The 13,340-nt window shown below is 54.7% G+C and overlaps 1 protein-coding gene across 1 annotated transcript in view; it reads left to right on the plus strand.

The window, feature by feature from the left end:
* Positions 1 to 13,340, plus strand: part of NUP210 (nucleoporin 210) — a 109,564-nt gene that overhangs the window by 77,543 nt on the left and 18,681 nt on the right. The window contains exons 21-28 of the mRNA XM_032412013.1: positions 1,402 to 1,530; positions 2,603 to 2,730; positions 2,821 to 2,956; positions 4,712 to 4,774; positions 4,960 to 5,139; positions 8,280 to 8,360; positions 9,385 to 9,516; positions 10,615 to 10,773. Of these exons, the coding sequence (XP_032267904.1) occupies positions 1,402 to 1,530; positions 2,603 to 2,730; positions 2,821 to 2,956; positions 4,712 to 4,774; positions 4,960 to 5,139; positions 8,280 to 8,360; positions 9,385 to 9,516; positions 10,615 to 10,773 (1,008 nt within the window). The remainder of the gene's footprint in view (positions 1 to 1,401; positions 1,531 to 2,602; positions 2,731 to 2,820; positions 2,957 to 4,711; positions 4,775 to 4,959; positions 5,140 to 8,279; positions 8,361 to 9,384; positions 9,517 to 10,614; positions 10,774 to 13,340) is intronic.

The raw sequence follows: 13,340 nt of genomic DNA on the forward strand, positions 1-13,340 counted from the left end.
GCTGCACTAGGAGAAGTGAGCAGATGTAGCGGGAAGCCTTAGCTATCTAATTGGGGAAGACTTTCCTAGGAAGGATGCTTGAGCAGAGGCCTGAAGGATGAGCAGGAGCCAGCAGGTGAAGATGGGGCGTGGGGGGAGAAATGCCCCGGATTGTTAAGATGGGCTGTGTGGCCCTGAGGCAGGCAGGCCCTAGCTGGCTTTGAGGAACAGAGCAGAATGGTGGCTGGAGCCTGACAGTAGTGAGGGAGCCTAGTTTGCAGTGACATTAGAGCCATGGGCAAGGGCTGGCTCGTGTCAGGTTCTTCTAGGATGTGGGAAGGATTTGGACTCAGTCTCTGGGCCACCTTTGAAGGATTTTAACCTGGATATGATGTGATCACATTTGGCTGTCTCCTTAGAGTCAGAAACCTGCTTTTTCCCCCGACAGGTTCTTGATATTGACATTCTAGCCTTGTAAGCACTGAATCACTGTAAACCTCCCCTCCATGCCCCCCGCCAAATGACTCTAACACCACAAACTGCAGCCAGCAAAGCCAGGGCCAGACAGAAACGGGAAGCAGCCCTCTGGACTCAGCCACCAGCTCTGTGGTTTGCCCCCCACCTGCCCAGCCCCCAGACCATCCAGTTGAGATACATGCCTAAGCAATATAACACATCACGGCAAGTGCGTGTGCAGTATGAGACAGTGATTGTGGTGCGGTTCATCTGGGGAGAGATGCTTCTGTATGTGGGATCCCTAAAGCAGATAGGGAAAGAAGTAGGTTTAAAATGAGGGAGGTGGGGAGTCTTTGCAGCAAAGACTGGAACAGGTTTGTCCACCTACTCAGAATGTTCATGAGGTCATCTCTACAAACACGGCCGAGGCAGAGATGAATGTCGGGATGAATGAGACTCAGAGTGAATACTTGAGACTGTGGTGGCTTCTGTGGTCTGTTTCCAGGTTCTGAGATTCTGTCAGGTCAGATGAGGACTCCTGAGTGAGGGTTCTGTTCAGAAAGGAGTTATGTCGTATATGGCACTCTTCTATCACCAGAGCTGCAGGGGCAGGCGGCCTGCACAGGAGACATGAAATCCTGGGTTTGAGCCCCCATGTGTGTCCCGTGGCCACTGACTGCCCTGCTTTGAGCAACTTCCATTTTCTCCTTCTCATGAATTGTACCAAGTTGAAGTAAATGCTCTCCGAGGTCCATCCTGGTTCTACCATGTTACATTTCAAGCCCTTCCCCTGGCTGGCAGAGGGGGCTCATAACGAGGAGTAGGCAGGGCAATATCTGGGTTAGGATTTTCCTTGTCTGCAGCTTCTGAGCCCTGGCCTGGAGGCCTCCTCAAGATGGCATCCCATGGGTGATAAGGGGATGCCACGAGCAGCTGCAGGACTGAGCACCCCCTCCAACCTTGCAGGTGCACCCTTTGCTCCCGGGCATGTCGACCATCATGATCCATGACCTGTGCCTTGCCTTCCCGGCCCCGGCAAAGGCTGACGTGTACGTCTCAGACATTCAGGAGCTCTACGTCCGCGTGGTTGATAAGGTCAGTAACAGTTCCTAATAGGGCCCCTCACTGCTGGTTCACAGAGACGGGGGAGTGGTGAGGTTGTGAGAGTTATTTTCCTCGTGCCCTTTGCTCTTTCTCCTGGTTTCTGAGCCCCTGTACCCAGCTCCTGAGTTGCTTCAAGCTTCTAGTGCTGCCTCGCCTCCGTCCCTCCTTGGGCACGATGTGGAGCAACCTTTGCGTTTAGACTTTTTTATGCCAGGTGACATCAGGAAAGCTCAGCTGTAAATCCTGCCCGAAGTTGTCTCCTCCTTAGCCCCGACTTGGGAATTCCTGTCCTCTAGCTGGTGTATGTTACTAACCGACACTAAGCGAGGCACACAACTTGCTGATGGTGAATTTTCCCCCGATACGTGGGTTTTGGATTCTTGGGAATCTTAGTGGCAAATGAGTAAAATGCACTAATGCCAAGTGCTTTTGGAAAAGGAATACATGATAGAATCTTTAATTCTTTAATGCAAATAGGGAATTTTTATTGCTCCAAATACCTAAAGGAGCTGCAGCTACACTTACAGAGGGTTGCTATCAGGTTCCTAGTTTCCTGACTGGAGAGAACAGTTAGTAATTGAAAGGGGAATGTTTGAGCAGCTTAGAGTACTTGAAAAGCCAATATTCTCTTCCACAGCCTCAGATATTCCTTCTGTGGTCCTATTTCCTGATCAGACTTCTGTTTCTTCCCTAAGCATTTCTGACGCTTCGTATCCCAAGGTCCTTACTGTATGTATTATATATACTGCCAGGTGTGAGCTATTTGGTCAGTGAGCACTTATTGAACTCCTACTGTATGCTATTCTGGCTGCATCTTATCACTCTAGATTCTTAGCTCTTTAAGAGTGGGGAGTATAATTTATGTGTCTGAGTATCCCCAAAGCCCCTTGTATACAGGAAGCACTTAAGTGATATTCATTTGTTGATTGGCCGATTATCTGGAGTTCAACCTGGGTCTGTGGGTTTGAGGTTAACAACGCTTTGGCAGAAAGCCTTGGAGTGCTACCGGTGATAGAATTAGTCACTCAGAGGCTACCCTGAGTCTTTGTCCCCCACGATGCAGGTGGAGATTGGGAAGATGGTCAAGGCATATGTCCGCGTGCTGGACTTTCACAAGAAGCCTTTTCTGGCCAAATACTTTGCCTTCATGGACCTGAAGCTCCGGGCGGCTTCTCAGATCATCACGTTGGTGTGAGTCCTCCCAGGGGGTCCAAGGAAGCCATCTCAGGGACAGCACTGGCAGGTTGAGGGGAGAAGTCCCAGCCCTTCCCTCTGTTCCAGGGCCCTTGACGAAGCCCTTGACAACTACACCGCCACGTTTCGCGTCCATGGTGTGGCCATTGGCCAGACCAGTCTCACTGCAACGGTGACTGATAAAGCTGGACAGCGAATCAACTCGGCCCCACAGCAGATTGAGGTAAAACTGTGCCTCCTCCCACCAGGTGGGATCCATCCAGCCCTCACTGCCTGCGTGCATGGAGTGGGAAGTGTGTCGTTTTTGTGATGGGCTAGGAGTTCTAGGGATCGTCCAGGAAGCTGCCGTGGAGAAACCATATAAAAATCTCTGCCCTGCCATGTCCTCTGACTCAGAGAGAGCTCTCACCAGTCCCCGGGGTGGCAGCAGCAGAGGGAGGGGCCTGAGGTACTTTAATCTCCCTCTGTGGGGGGGGCCAGGATGTGGCTCAGAGAAGGGGGGAGCTGCTTGTCACATGGCCAGGGAGTGGCAGAATACTCTTTAAACCCTTAGGTGCCAAGAAGGAGGCAGATTAGGCTCACGTGTAGAAGCTCATCCTGACAGTCGGTCCGAACCAGCCCTCAGAAGCCGTGGGCTTCTGTTGTGGAACCCCCTGAGCAAGCAGGGAGCTCTGGGGTCTCCTGGGGTCATCTCCATGTGTGACTTGGGATTGTCTTGTGGCATTAGGTTTGCACAGGAGCCTCCCAGTCCGCAGGGGCCAAGGCAGCCATGGCCCCACATTCATATACAAGTTTCTCCTTAACCCTCCTGCCAGCGTCCTCCATAGGTCTTGTCCACACAGGGGCCAGCAGACTTTTTTTTTTTTAAAGATTTTATTTATCCATTTGAGACACAGAGATACAGAGAGAGAGAGAGAGAGAGAGAGAGCATGAGCAGTGGGAGAGGCAGAGGGAGAGGAAGAAGCAGACTCCCCGCTGAGTCAGGAGCCTGATGTGGGACTCGATCCCAGGACCCTGGGATCATGACCTGAGCCGAAGGCAGACGCTTAACCATCTGAGCCACCTAGGCGCCCCGGGGCCAGCAGACTTTATATTAAACTGTTCCGGAGCCGGTGGTTGTGGTTTGTGCTTCTGGATGGAAGGGCTCCTTTCTTCTGGTGAAGAAGAATTCATTTCTGCCTATAAATAGCACAGCCCTACAGAGACTAATCCTTATGCACAAAGCAGCCCCTTGGCCCACTGGCATATGCGCTCACCGTCCGGACTCTTCTTGCTAGGCGGGGGCTGGCAGGAGGATGATGTTGGGCCTTCCGTGCTGCAGAGACAAGGGCATCCTTGTCCCTGCCCCCACAAAACCCCTCTTTCTTCATCTAAGAAGTTTTGAGAGCATTGAAGAAGAGAACTGTTCTCGAGGGCAATTTATCAGTAGAAATTGGAGAAATGCGATGAAAGAGGGAAAACCTTGAAGGCAGTGGAATGTGAACTTTGCCGTGCGTCAGAATCCCCTGGAGGACTTGTTAAAACACAGATTTCAGGACGCCTCCCCCAATTCTGATTCCACAGATTGGGGTGGGCTGGAGAATGTGTGTTTCTAATGGTTCTTAGATGACGCTGATACTGCTGGTCAGGGGACCACGCGGTGAGGACCGTGCTGCAAGGGGAAGTTTTATGTGAAGAAGGTGTGTTTATCTTCATGGGGCTTCAGGTCTGGGGAAACGAAGCCTGGTTACAAACAGCGGAACATGCCCTTAGGAATCGCAGATCCTCGGGCCCCTGCGCGGGCTGAGATCCTGGGGAGGGGCGCTCAGGCTCCTCCCAAGCTGGCCAGGACCCCAGGCCCTCCCCAGTCGCCTCTCACAGAGGAGGGATGTCCAGGCACCACGTATCCCTCTCCCTGAAAACATTCAGGGTGAATTCCGCCCAGCCGTGTGAGCTCGGAACACAACGGCCCACTTCTCTCTTGTGTTTCCACACGCAGGTCTTTCCCCCATTTAGGTTGATACCCAGGAAGGTGACACTGATCATCGGAGCCATGATGCAGGTAGGAGCCAAAGGCCACATGCTTGCCCACCCCCAGCCTTGGCCCCTGCCTGGCTCCAGGCATGCCCCCCACCCCACGCCCAGGCGTCAGGAGGCTAAGGTGGACAGCTCGGGGGTGTTGGCACCCTCGCCTCTGAGGATGAGGCGTGGAGGCTGATCGGGCACTGCTGTTTCTCCCCACTCCAGATCACCTCGGAGGGCGGCCCACAGCCCCAGTCCAATATCCTCTTCTCCATCAGCAACGAGAGCGTTGCTGTGGTGAACAGCGCGGGGCTGGTGCAGGGGCTGGCCGTCGGCAACGGCACGGTGTCTGGGGTCGTACGGGCTGTGGACGCTGAGACTGGCAAGCTCGTCATCGTGTCTCAGGTAATGCGTGTGGGCTGCACTGACCACGTGGGCTTCTGAAGCCTCTAGTGATGGGGTGCACTGCACTGGTGCGCTGGTCAGCTGTGATGGTGAGGAGGTCCATTTACTGGGGTCGGGCTCTGCTCCCAAGGACCCCCTCTCTGAGGGCCCTGCTTCTGCCCTCTGAGTCCACAGCCCCTGTCTGCCACCCGCCCCCTCCCAGGGCCAGCCCGGCCAACCTGGGGACCCCCAAATCCATCTCCAGACTGAGTCTCCCTAGCTGCTCCTTAAGGGACAGGGTCTCCAACACTGGGGACGTTCTCCTGGGGACGTTCCAGTGCACGATGGTGGCAGCAGCTATGACGAGCCCCACGTCGAGCCCCGCATCAGGGACTCTGCCCTGGGCACTTTACACCTGCCCCCTTTAGTTCCCTCGGCACCCCTGTCCCCGGGCATTTGCTGCTCACCTGTTTCCTGATGACAGGCCTAAGGAAGAGCTAGTGGCCCAAGGCTTGGGATGTTCATATGGAAGAGAAAGGATACTGTTGCCTCCAACATGCTTTGTGGATTGCAGTATGAGTTTTCAGGGGCGTGCGTAGCTTGGCTACTGTAAGCGTGGACAGTTGGACACCAGTAGGATTTCAGACCCAGAATTGTATTTCTAGGAAGAAAGGAAAACCTGAATCATGCACTAGTCACTTTTGCTCCACTGGAGGTTAAGTTATCCCCCAAGCCTCTTGGCTGGACTCGGGGACATTTGCGAAGTGCTTTTCTGGATCAGCAGAGATGTTGGAAGGCTCAGCTAGGGGAGCCCTCCCCGCAGCAGGGTCTTCCTGCCCCACAGCAGCGGCCCTGACTCCAGGCAGGGGAAAGTTGGTTTCTTTTCTTGTGTGTTTTGGTTTTTTGTGTGTGTTTTTTTAAAGATTTTATTTATTTGACAGAGAAAGACAGAGTGAGAGAGGGAACACAAGCATGGGGAGTAGGAGAGGGAGAAGCAGGCCTCCTGCTGAGCAGGGAGCAGGGAGCCTGATGCGGGGCTCGACGTGGGGCTCGATCCCAGGACCCCGGGATCATGACCTGAGCCGAAGGCAGACGCTTAATGACTGAGTCACCCAGGCGCCCGTTTGTTTCTTTTCTTTTCTTTTTTTTTAAGTAGGCTTCACACCCAACGTGGGGCTTGAACTCATGACTTTGAGATCAAGAGTCGCATGCTCCACCGATTGAGCCAGCCAGGCGCCCTGAACATTGGTTTCTAAGTCTGATGGTGCTCCTTGTTTCCCGGGGGTGGGCACCTCGTTGGGCTCCTCACAGGAGATGGGAGATGGTCTCCACGTCCTGAGCAGGCCTCAGAGTACTTGGGCTCTCCCTGACATCCTGTGACCACGGTGACTTGTGGAAGCATCTCAGGGGAGGTGGCCAGAAATCTGGGCTCTAATGTGACTGCGGACAGCCTTTTCAGAACCCCGTTCCCCTGTTCCTTGTCCGGCATCCAGGGCTCCCTGGAAGGAGTCCGAGAGCTCCCCTGAGTTCGCCGCATCTGAACACAGGGCACCCAAGGGAGCTGGTGTGTGCATCGTCCTAGAGAAGGGGAGGCTGATGCGTCCTCCTTCCCAAGGCTGACTTTGATCCGACATTGAGTTCATTGATTTACTCCCTTTAGCAGGAGTTGCAGTGTCTCTGCTTAAACCACCAAGTCTTTTTGAATCATGGAGGTAGATGCCCTGATTCTGCCTATCGATTTTATAAAGACGGCAAGAAAGCGTTGAGAATGTGAAATCTGTCCTGTGGCATATAGCAGGATTCAGATAGATGTCCTGGAGAATAACATGAAGGACCAAGGAGGCCTTGCTTTTTTTTTTTTTCCTTCTAAAGAAAGGATTGTGGCTTCAGGAACTAGTTTATTTTCCTCCTCCTGGGGGCCCAGGTAGCTGAAATGGCAGCTGGCTGCAACTTCGGCCAGAGGGGCAGACAGCCATGCATTTCCCTCCCGGCCACTTCTCTTCCTGGTCTGACCTTGCCGGGCCACCTCTCTCTGTGTGTCTCCCATCTGGCGGGGTGGGAGAGGAGCTGGGGGAAGGTCCTGGTGCCCCTTGGCAGATGGAGAGGCTGTGCCACCGGTCCTAGCCGAAAGCCATCTTCTTGAGCCCAGGCAGGCGGGGGCTCAGCTTGAGGCCCACTTGTCCACAGAGTGTATGGGGTTCTGCTCCAAATCTCCCAGTTCCATCTGTCCAAACCAGGTCACTGATTCAGCACCCATGGCCGGGGTATGGGCCGGGACTGGCAGAAGGAGACCAGGCAGTTAAAAGGGCAAAGGGAAGGAAGGGAATGGATGTTTATTGAGTACCTACTAAATGCCAGACATTAGCCCAGATCACAAGACACAGGAGGCGGGCTCAGTATGAGCCAATGCAAATAAGGCTTAAGGGTTTTAGTAGCCTGGGTTCAGCAAGAGCCAATAGCACTATTAAAAAGCCTAATAAAGTTAATCTTTGTTTTTAAGATTTTATTTATTCATTTGAGAGGGAGAGAGAGAGACAGAGCATGAGCAGGGGAGAGAGGCAGAGGCAGAGGGAGAAGCAGACTCCCCGCTGAGCTGGCAGCCTGACATGGGGCTCCATCCCAGGACCCTGGGATCGTGACCTGAGCCAAAGGCAGACACCCCTAAAGTTAATCCTTGACCAGATTAATTAGAGTATAGACTTCAGAATGAAAGGATATACAGTCTGCTCTAACTAGATTCTGTGTCCTGCATTTGTCACAGTACCCTGTTCACTTACAGAGAAACATGCTAGATCTGGGGTTGGGAGAATCTGGAATCCTCTCCTGTGAGGGCCACCCCGAAGAGCAGTCCCCAGTCCCTGCCCCCAAGGCTCTGGACTGCTGACCTGGAGCAGCTGGATCAGATAGGTCTCTAGGCTCAGAGGACCAGGCTGGGACCCCCAAGTGAACGGGAAAAACAGTGGCCAGTTCTCTGTGGGGTGAGTCACCCACGGGGCCAGGCTGCCTCGGGAAGAGGAGCATGGAGCTGGGCATCTTGTGAGTGCCTCCTGGCCGCGGGACTCTAAGCTGGCCTCAGCAAGATCCTCCTTCCCTGGAGGGGTCCCGTTGCGAGCCCCTAGTCCCTACCGCAGCCAGCCTGAACCCCAAAGCCCTTTCCCTAGGACCTCGTGGAGGTGGAGGTGCTGCTTCTCCAGGCCGTGAGGATCCGCGCCCCCATCACTCGCATGAGGACGGGGACCCAGGTGAGGCGGGAAGCTCTCCAGCCCCTCCCATCCACGCTGGCTGCCTGAGCAGCCTCTCTGCAGGCCTCGGGCTCTGAGTCCTGGTTTGGGATGAGGTTGGCAGGGCCATGGCTAGGTCACTGTTCCCTCTCCTGCTCAACAGCTGCTGGTCCTTGGGTTCAGCTCCAGCTTTAGGAGCCTTCCCTGTGTTTCCTGCTCTGGGCCCCTGTGTTTTCTCTGGCACAATTACTGAGCGACACCTGTGCCCCCCCCCCCCCCCCCCGCCTGGGTCCACCAGCTTCCCACACCTAGAATAGCACCTGGCACATCACAGGAGCTCACGTTTATATGGCGGGTACTCTGCTCCGTGCTTTCGGTGCAGCAATTCCTTCAGTGTTCATTAACCCGTGAGGTTGCTTCCCGTGTCATCCCTCTGTTATAGATGAGGATGTGAACACACGTGGAAAGCTTACGGCCTTGGCCCAATTTCACATGGCTAGTAAGTGATGGAACTGTAAATTGACCCAGGCAGCCTGGCACAGAGTCTGTTCTTGGCTTTTGGCAGTGTTCCTCCACGTGTTTCCCCTGGCGGGCACTCAGGAACCTCAAATCCCACCTGTGCCCATTCCCCCATGAGCAGGGACCCCCGGCTGGGTTGAGAAAGAAGAGCAGAAGCAGGGACCAACCACGGGGCAGGATGAGCTGTGCCACTTGGGAGGCTGCAGGCACCCTGGAGCTCTGGTGGGGGGGGTCACATCACAAAGAGGGGGTCGGTCAGCTAAAGTGAGACACCGTCCACAGCCCAAGGACCATGTGCGGAGGGGCCAGTTCTGTCTTTTATTTGATCACTGGCTGTTCTGCCTGCCCTCCCCGCACCTGTGGTGGGCCCATCTCTGGTGAGGGAAGAATGGGGCACAGCTCCCATGGCATGAAGGAAACGGGAAAGGACCCAGGCAGTGGAGAGGTCAGGCAGTGCCCCAGGGCTTTTGGGGGCACTCTTGGCAGGGGGACTCCGGTGGTCACGGGCCTGGATTCTCTCCTGCAGATGCCTGTTTATATCACCGGGATCACCAACAACCAGAACCCTTTCTCCTTTGGCAACGCTGTGCCAGGCCTGACCTTCCACTGGTCTGTCACCAAGCGGGACATCCTGGACATCCGGGAGCGACACCATGAGGTAACTGCCCACCCTGGGCCCCCTTCCCGCCCCCCCATGTGCGCCAGTGTCCGGTGCAGGGAGGGTTCTCCCCATATTTCTGCATGTGGGGTCTGCACCCTCACTCCCAGGCCGGTCCTGGCCCCATTCTTTCTCTCAAGGCTCAGCGGGACACCTCGCAAATGCTGCCACCACACCATCCTCCCTGGTGTCCTTCCTCCACTCCCAGTCCCCTCCTGTCCAGGAATCTGGGCTCCTAGCTCTCCCTCCTCGCAGCCCTTTCCACTCTAAGCATGTACTTGCTGAGCGCTACAGACGGGCTTTGTAGGTAACCGACTTCAGAAGGCAGCAAAAATGACAGCCTTGTGGGGAGGTCACAGACGTTCCAGAACATCATAGGGTCTTGGTCAGGGTACCTAGTCTGTAACTTCTGACTTTCTCTCTCAGGTGATGCCTGGCAGCCCTGGGGCTTTTTCCAGATTTACCCCTGAAGGCAAACTCCCCTCCCCTTAGCCCTTCTGAAAGGGACCCTGGCCTTTCCTCAGACCTCAGAGCTGGAAGAGAAGCTACTGACCCCCTCTTTGTGTTGACTGGAGCCCATCTGTGGGAAGGGACTTGGTGTATGTCGCCCAGTGAGCCAGTGGGGAAATGGGACAGGGTGCCAGCCCTGGTGACTCCAGTCTGCCACCCCCGGTGGGCCATGGTCATGCAGGACCCAAGTGGGGGGTGGTTTGGGGAGGTTTCTTCTTGCCTTATCTGTGCACAGCAGGGAGGGGGTGGTTGGGGAGGGTGGTGTCCCCGGGACCAGGTACTTCCCCAGACTGTTCCTTAAGCACAGACATGTCATGTGCTGGGCTTTTCAGGGAAACACTGCCAAGCCTAGCATCCCTCTTGGTTCATCGCCCACTCCACACACTAAAGGCTCTGAGAAGGCCTGCCCAGCTGGGTTGACCCAGCATGACCCACCTGCACCTGTGAACCTCTGCATGCTGCATGGGTGCTGGGATTAGCGGGCCCCAGCCAGAGCGGGGAGGCAGCAGGCTTTGAGGACAGGTGGGTAGCTGTCAGGGGTAGAGGGCCCCAAGCCCTCCCTGAGAACGTGTTTGGTGTCTGTTCCAGGCTTCACTACGGCTTCCGTCACAGTACAACTTTGCCATGAACGTGCACGGCCGGGTGAAAGGCCGGACCGGGCTGAGGGTGGTGGTCAAGGCTCTGGACCCCACCGCTGGGCAGCTGCATGGCCTCGCCAAAGAACTCACTGATGAGATCCAAATCCAGGTAAAGGGCAAGGGGGGCAGAAGCCACCGTTAGAGGGAAAGCAAGTGCCCCCCCCCCCCCAGGGTCATTCAGGCCCACATCAGCCCTGCTACCACCCGTGCACCTGATGACTTCTTGGCCTGCAGGGATCAGGAGTATATAAGGTGCTGTGGGAGCCCAGAGTTGGGGCTGCCCGGGGCCATCAGGATGGGGGCGGGTGGCCGGCAGGCCAGGTGGAAGGAATGGTGTGTACAAAGTCCTGGAGGTCTGAAATAGCTCAGTGTGTTCCCCAAATAGCAGATAATTCTGCACTTAGAGTCTGAGGCACCTTCATAGTAGGAAGAAGCTGGAAAATCATGAAGCATTCGTTGAACTGTGTTTATTTCACAAATACTCAGCACTTAACGGAGGCAGGCTTGCCTTTCACCACTTCCCAGTGTTGTTTCACCTGGGAGGTGTTCCCATGAAGCCAGCAGGGCGCTGCTGCCTGATGATGAGTCTGCGGCCCGAGGGGGTAGGGGTCAAAGTGCCCCTCCAGGTCGCGGTGAGTGGGTGGTGGGCCCAGAAAGGCCTGGAGGGCTGTGCTGTGTGGACGGCCTGGCAGACAGTGTGACCTATTGATTCACAGATGGAAACCAAGCCTCAGAGAGGGAGGGGGGCTGCTCAGAACCCCCAGGGGTACACCACTGAGTCAGGACCTAGAGCCCATCGGTTCTTCTCCCACCTGGGGCTCAGCACCCGTGTTTCTCTCTCCAGCCTGCCCTCCTACCTCCCCTGTCCTTCGGGGCCCCTCTCTAAAACTAGGGAAGGGACAAGTTGCTTCTGAAGAGCATTTTTAGCTTCACAGGGCCCTGTTCTACTCATCTGGGACTCAGTAACCTCTGGGTCCCCCTAAATTGCAAAGAAAAACTGAAAGTTGCCCCTAAATATCATGAGAAAGAAACAGATTCAAGCCTCCTCTTAAAGATGAAATAAGCCATTTCTAAACTAGACACTTACCTCGTCAGGGGTAAAGATTTTCAAAGAAAGAAACACCCATTTAGCAACCCCCTCACCTCTGTCTACATGCATGCATGCACACGCAGACACACAAACATACACAGACTCACAGACACACACATGCACATGTACGCACACTGATACAACGCATATATACACGCACATACACGCATACGTGGATAAATACAGTTACACAGACCCAAATACAAATATACATTCTTCCCAGTTAAAAATAAGATGAAATCATGTCTGGCGCCTCTCATGGGATTAAAGACGGGGCTTTGTAGCTTCCAAATTCTGTGACCTCACTTGAGTCACTTAACCTCTTTGTGCCTCGGTTTCCCTAGCTGACAGCAGCTGGAGGTTTGAGTACATCAGAAACTTCGAGACGCTGGATCCAGCCCACAGATGTATTTGCTTTGGTTCATGCAGTGCTCTGAAACAATTTTTATTTGTTGCCAACATTTAAAAATAGGAAGATGTTGTCTAAAAACCCAGTAGGCAGCTTGTCCTGAAGATGCGGCGTCTTGCCACGTGGCAGAATCAGCAGGCAATGAGAAGCAGCCTCCCCCCAATGGAGCCGGCCCCACACCTCCCCATCATTGTCCCCCAGGTGGTGAGGCCACGGGTCCGTCACTGTTGACCCTGGTACTCGCACTGTTGCTTTCCTGACACTTGAGTTAACAGGAAAGTTAGATCGCTCTTACACCCTCCCCTCCCTCTAAAGAGGGGCAAAAAAGCACATGCATTTGAGAAAAACAGGAGGAAACCTATTTGTGGGTGTGTTTCCTGTGCTGTGTGTGTGTGTCCGAGTCAGAACCAGTGAGGCTGCTCCACCCTGGGCACCCCCTGCCTGGTGGAAGGACCCCCTGAAACCAGAACCCCATCTCGCTCCCAGAGACCATTTATCATTCACCATTTAGGAAGTGCCGCTCACGTTGCCACACAAATCCCACAGCATTTTGAGACAGACATGGCAAGGATTATTGGTTTTAGACCCATTTTACAGATGAGGAAATCTAGGCTTTTGTATATGATCAGAACTCAGCAGTGCTGGGAGGGAAGGGGTTTCCTTGGAAAACCAGGCCCTTCGCATCCAGCCTGTCTGATAAGATCAGAAGCCAGAGGGGGAGCTCAAAGCTGGGTTCAGCATCCAGGCCTGGATGCCAAAGGAGGTCCTCCCAAGGCCCCCTAGAGAAAGGGACTTGGAAGGGCGGTGGGCAATTAGGGTGCTTGTCGGGAGGGGTCTGGAGTTCCCGTAAGAGCTGCGACCCTGGGATGGGGAGCTATGGAAGGCCTCGGGGCTCTTGGGAAGTGAGGATCAGATTCGATCTGATTTGCTCCAATACTACCAGGTTTCTCATGGGCCAGCCTGGTTCAATGACACGCCCCGCCCCGCCCCGTGCAGCTCCTGGGAGAGCATGGCAAGAGGGAGGAAGATCAGGGCCAAGGGGCGGATGGGACTTATTCCGAGATGGGTACAGTGAGGAGCGGCTGAGCCAGACCCTGGGCCCTGTAATTTTGTACACTGCCTTCTGTGCCCATAAAGATCTCCCCACCACAGGAACTTGGGGGGGCGGCCCGTGCTC

Source organism: Phoca vitulina, unplaced genomic scaffold (assembly GCF_004348235.1).
Source record: "Phoca vitulina isolate PV1807 unplaced genomic scaffold, GSC_HSeal_1.0 scaffold13, whole genome shotgun sequence".
NCBI classification, from domain to species: domain Eukaryota; kingdom Metazoa; phylum Chordata; class Mammalia; order Carnivora; family Phocidae; genus Phoca; species Phoca vitulina.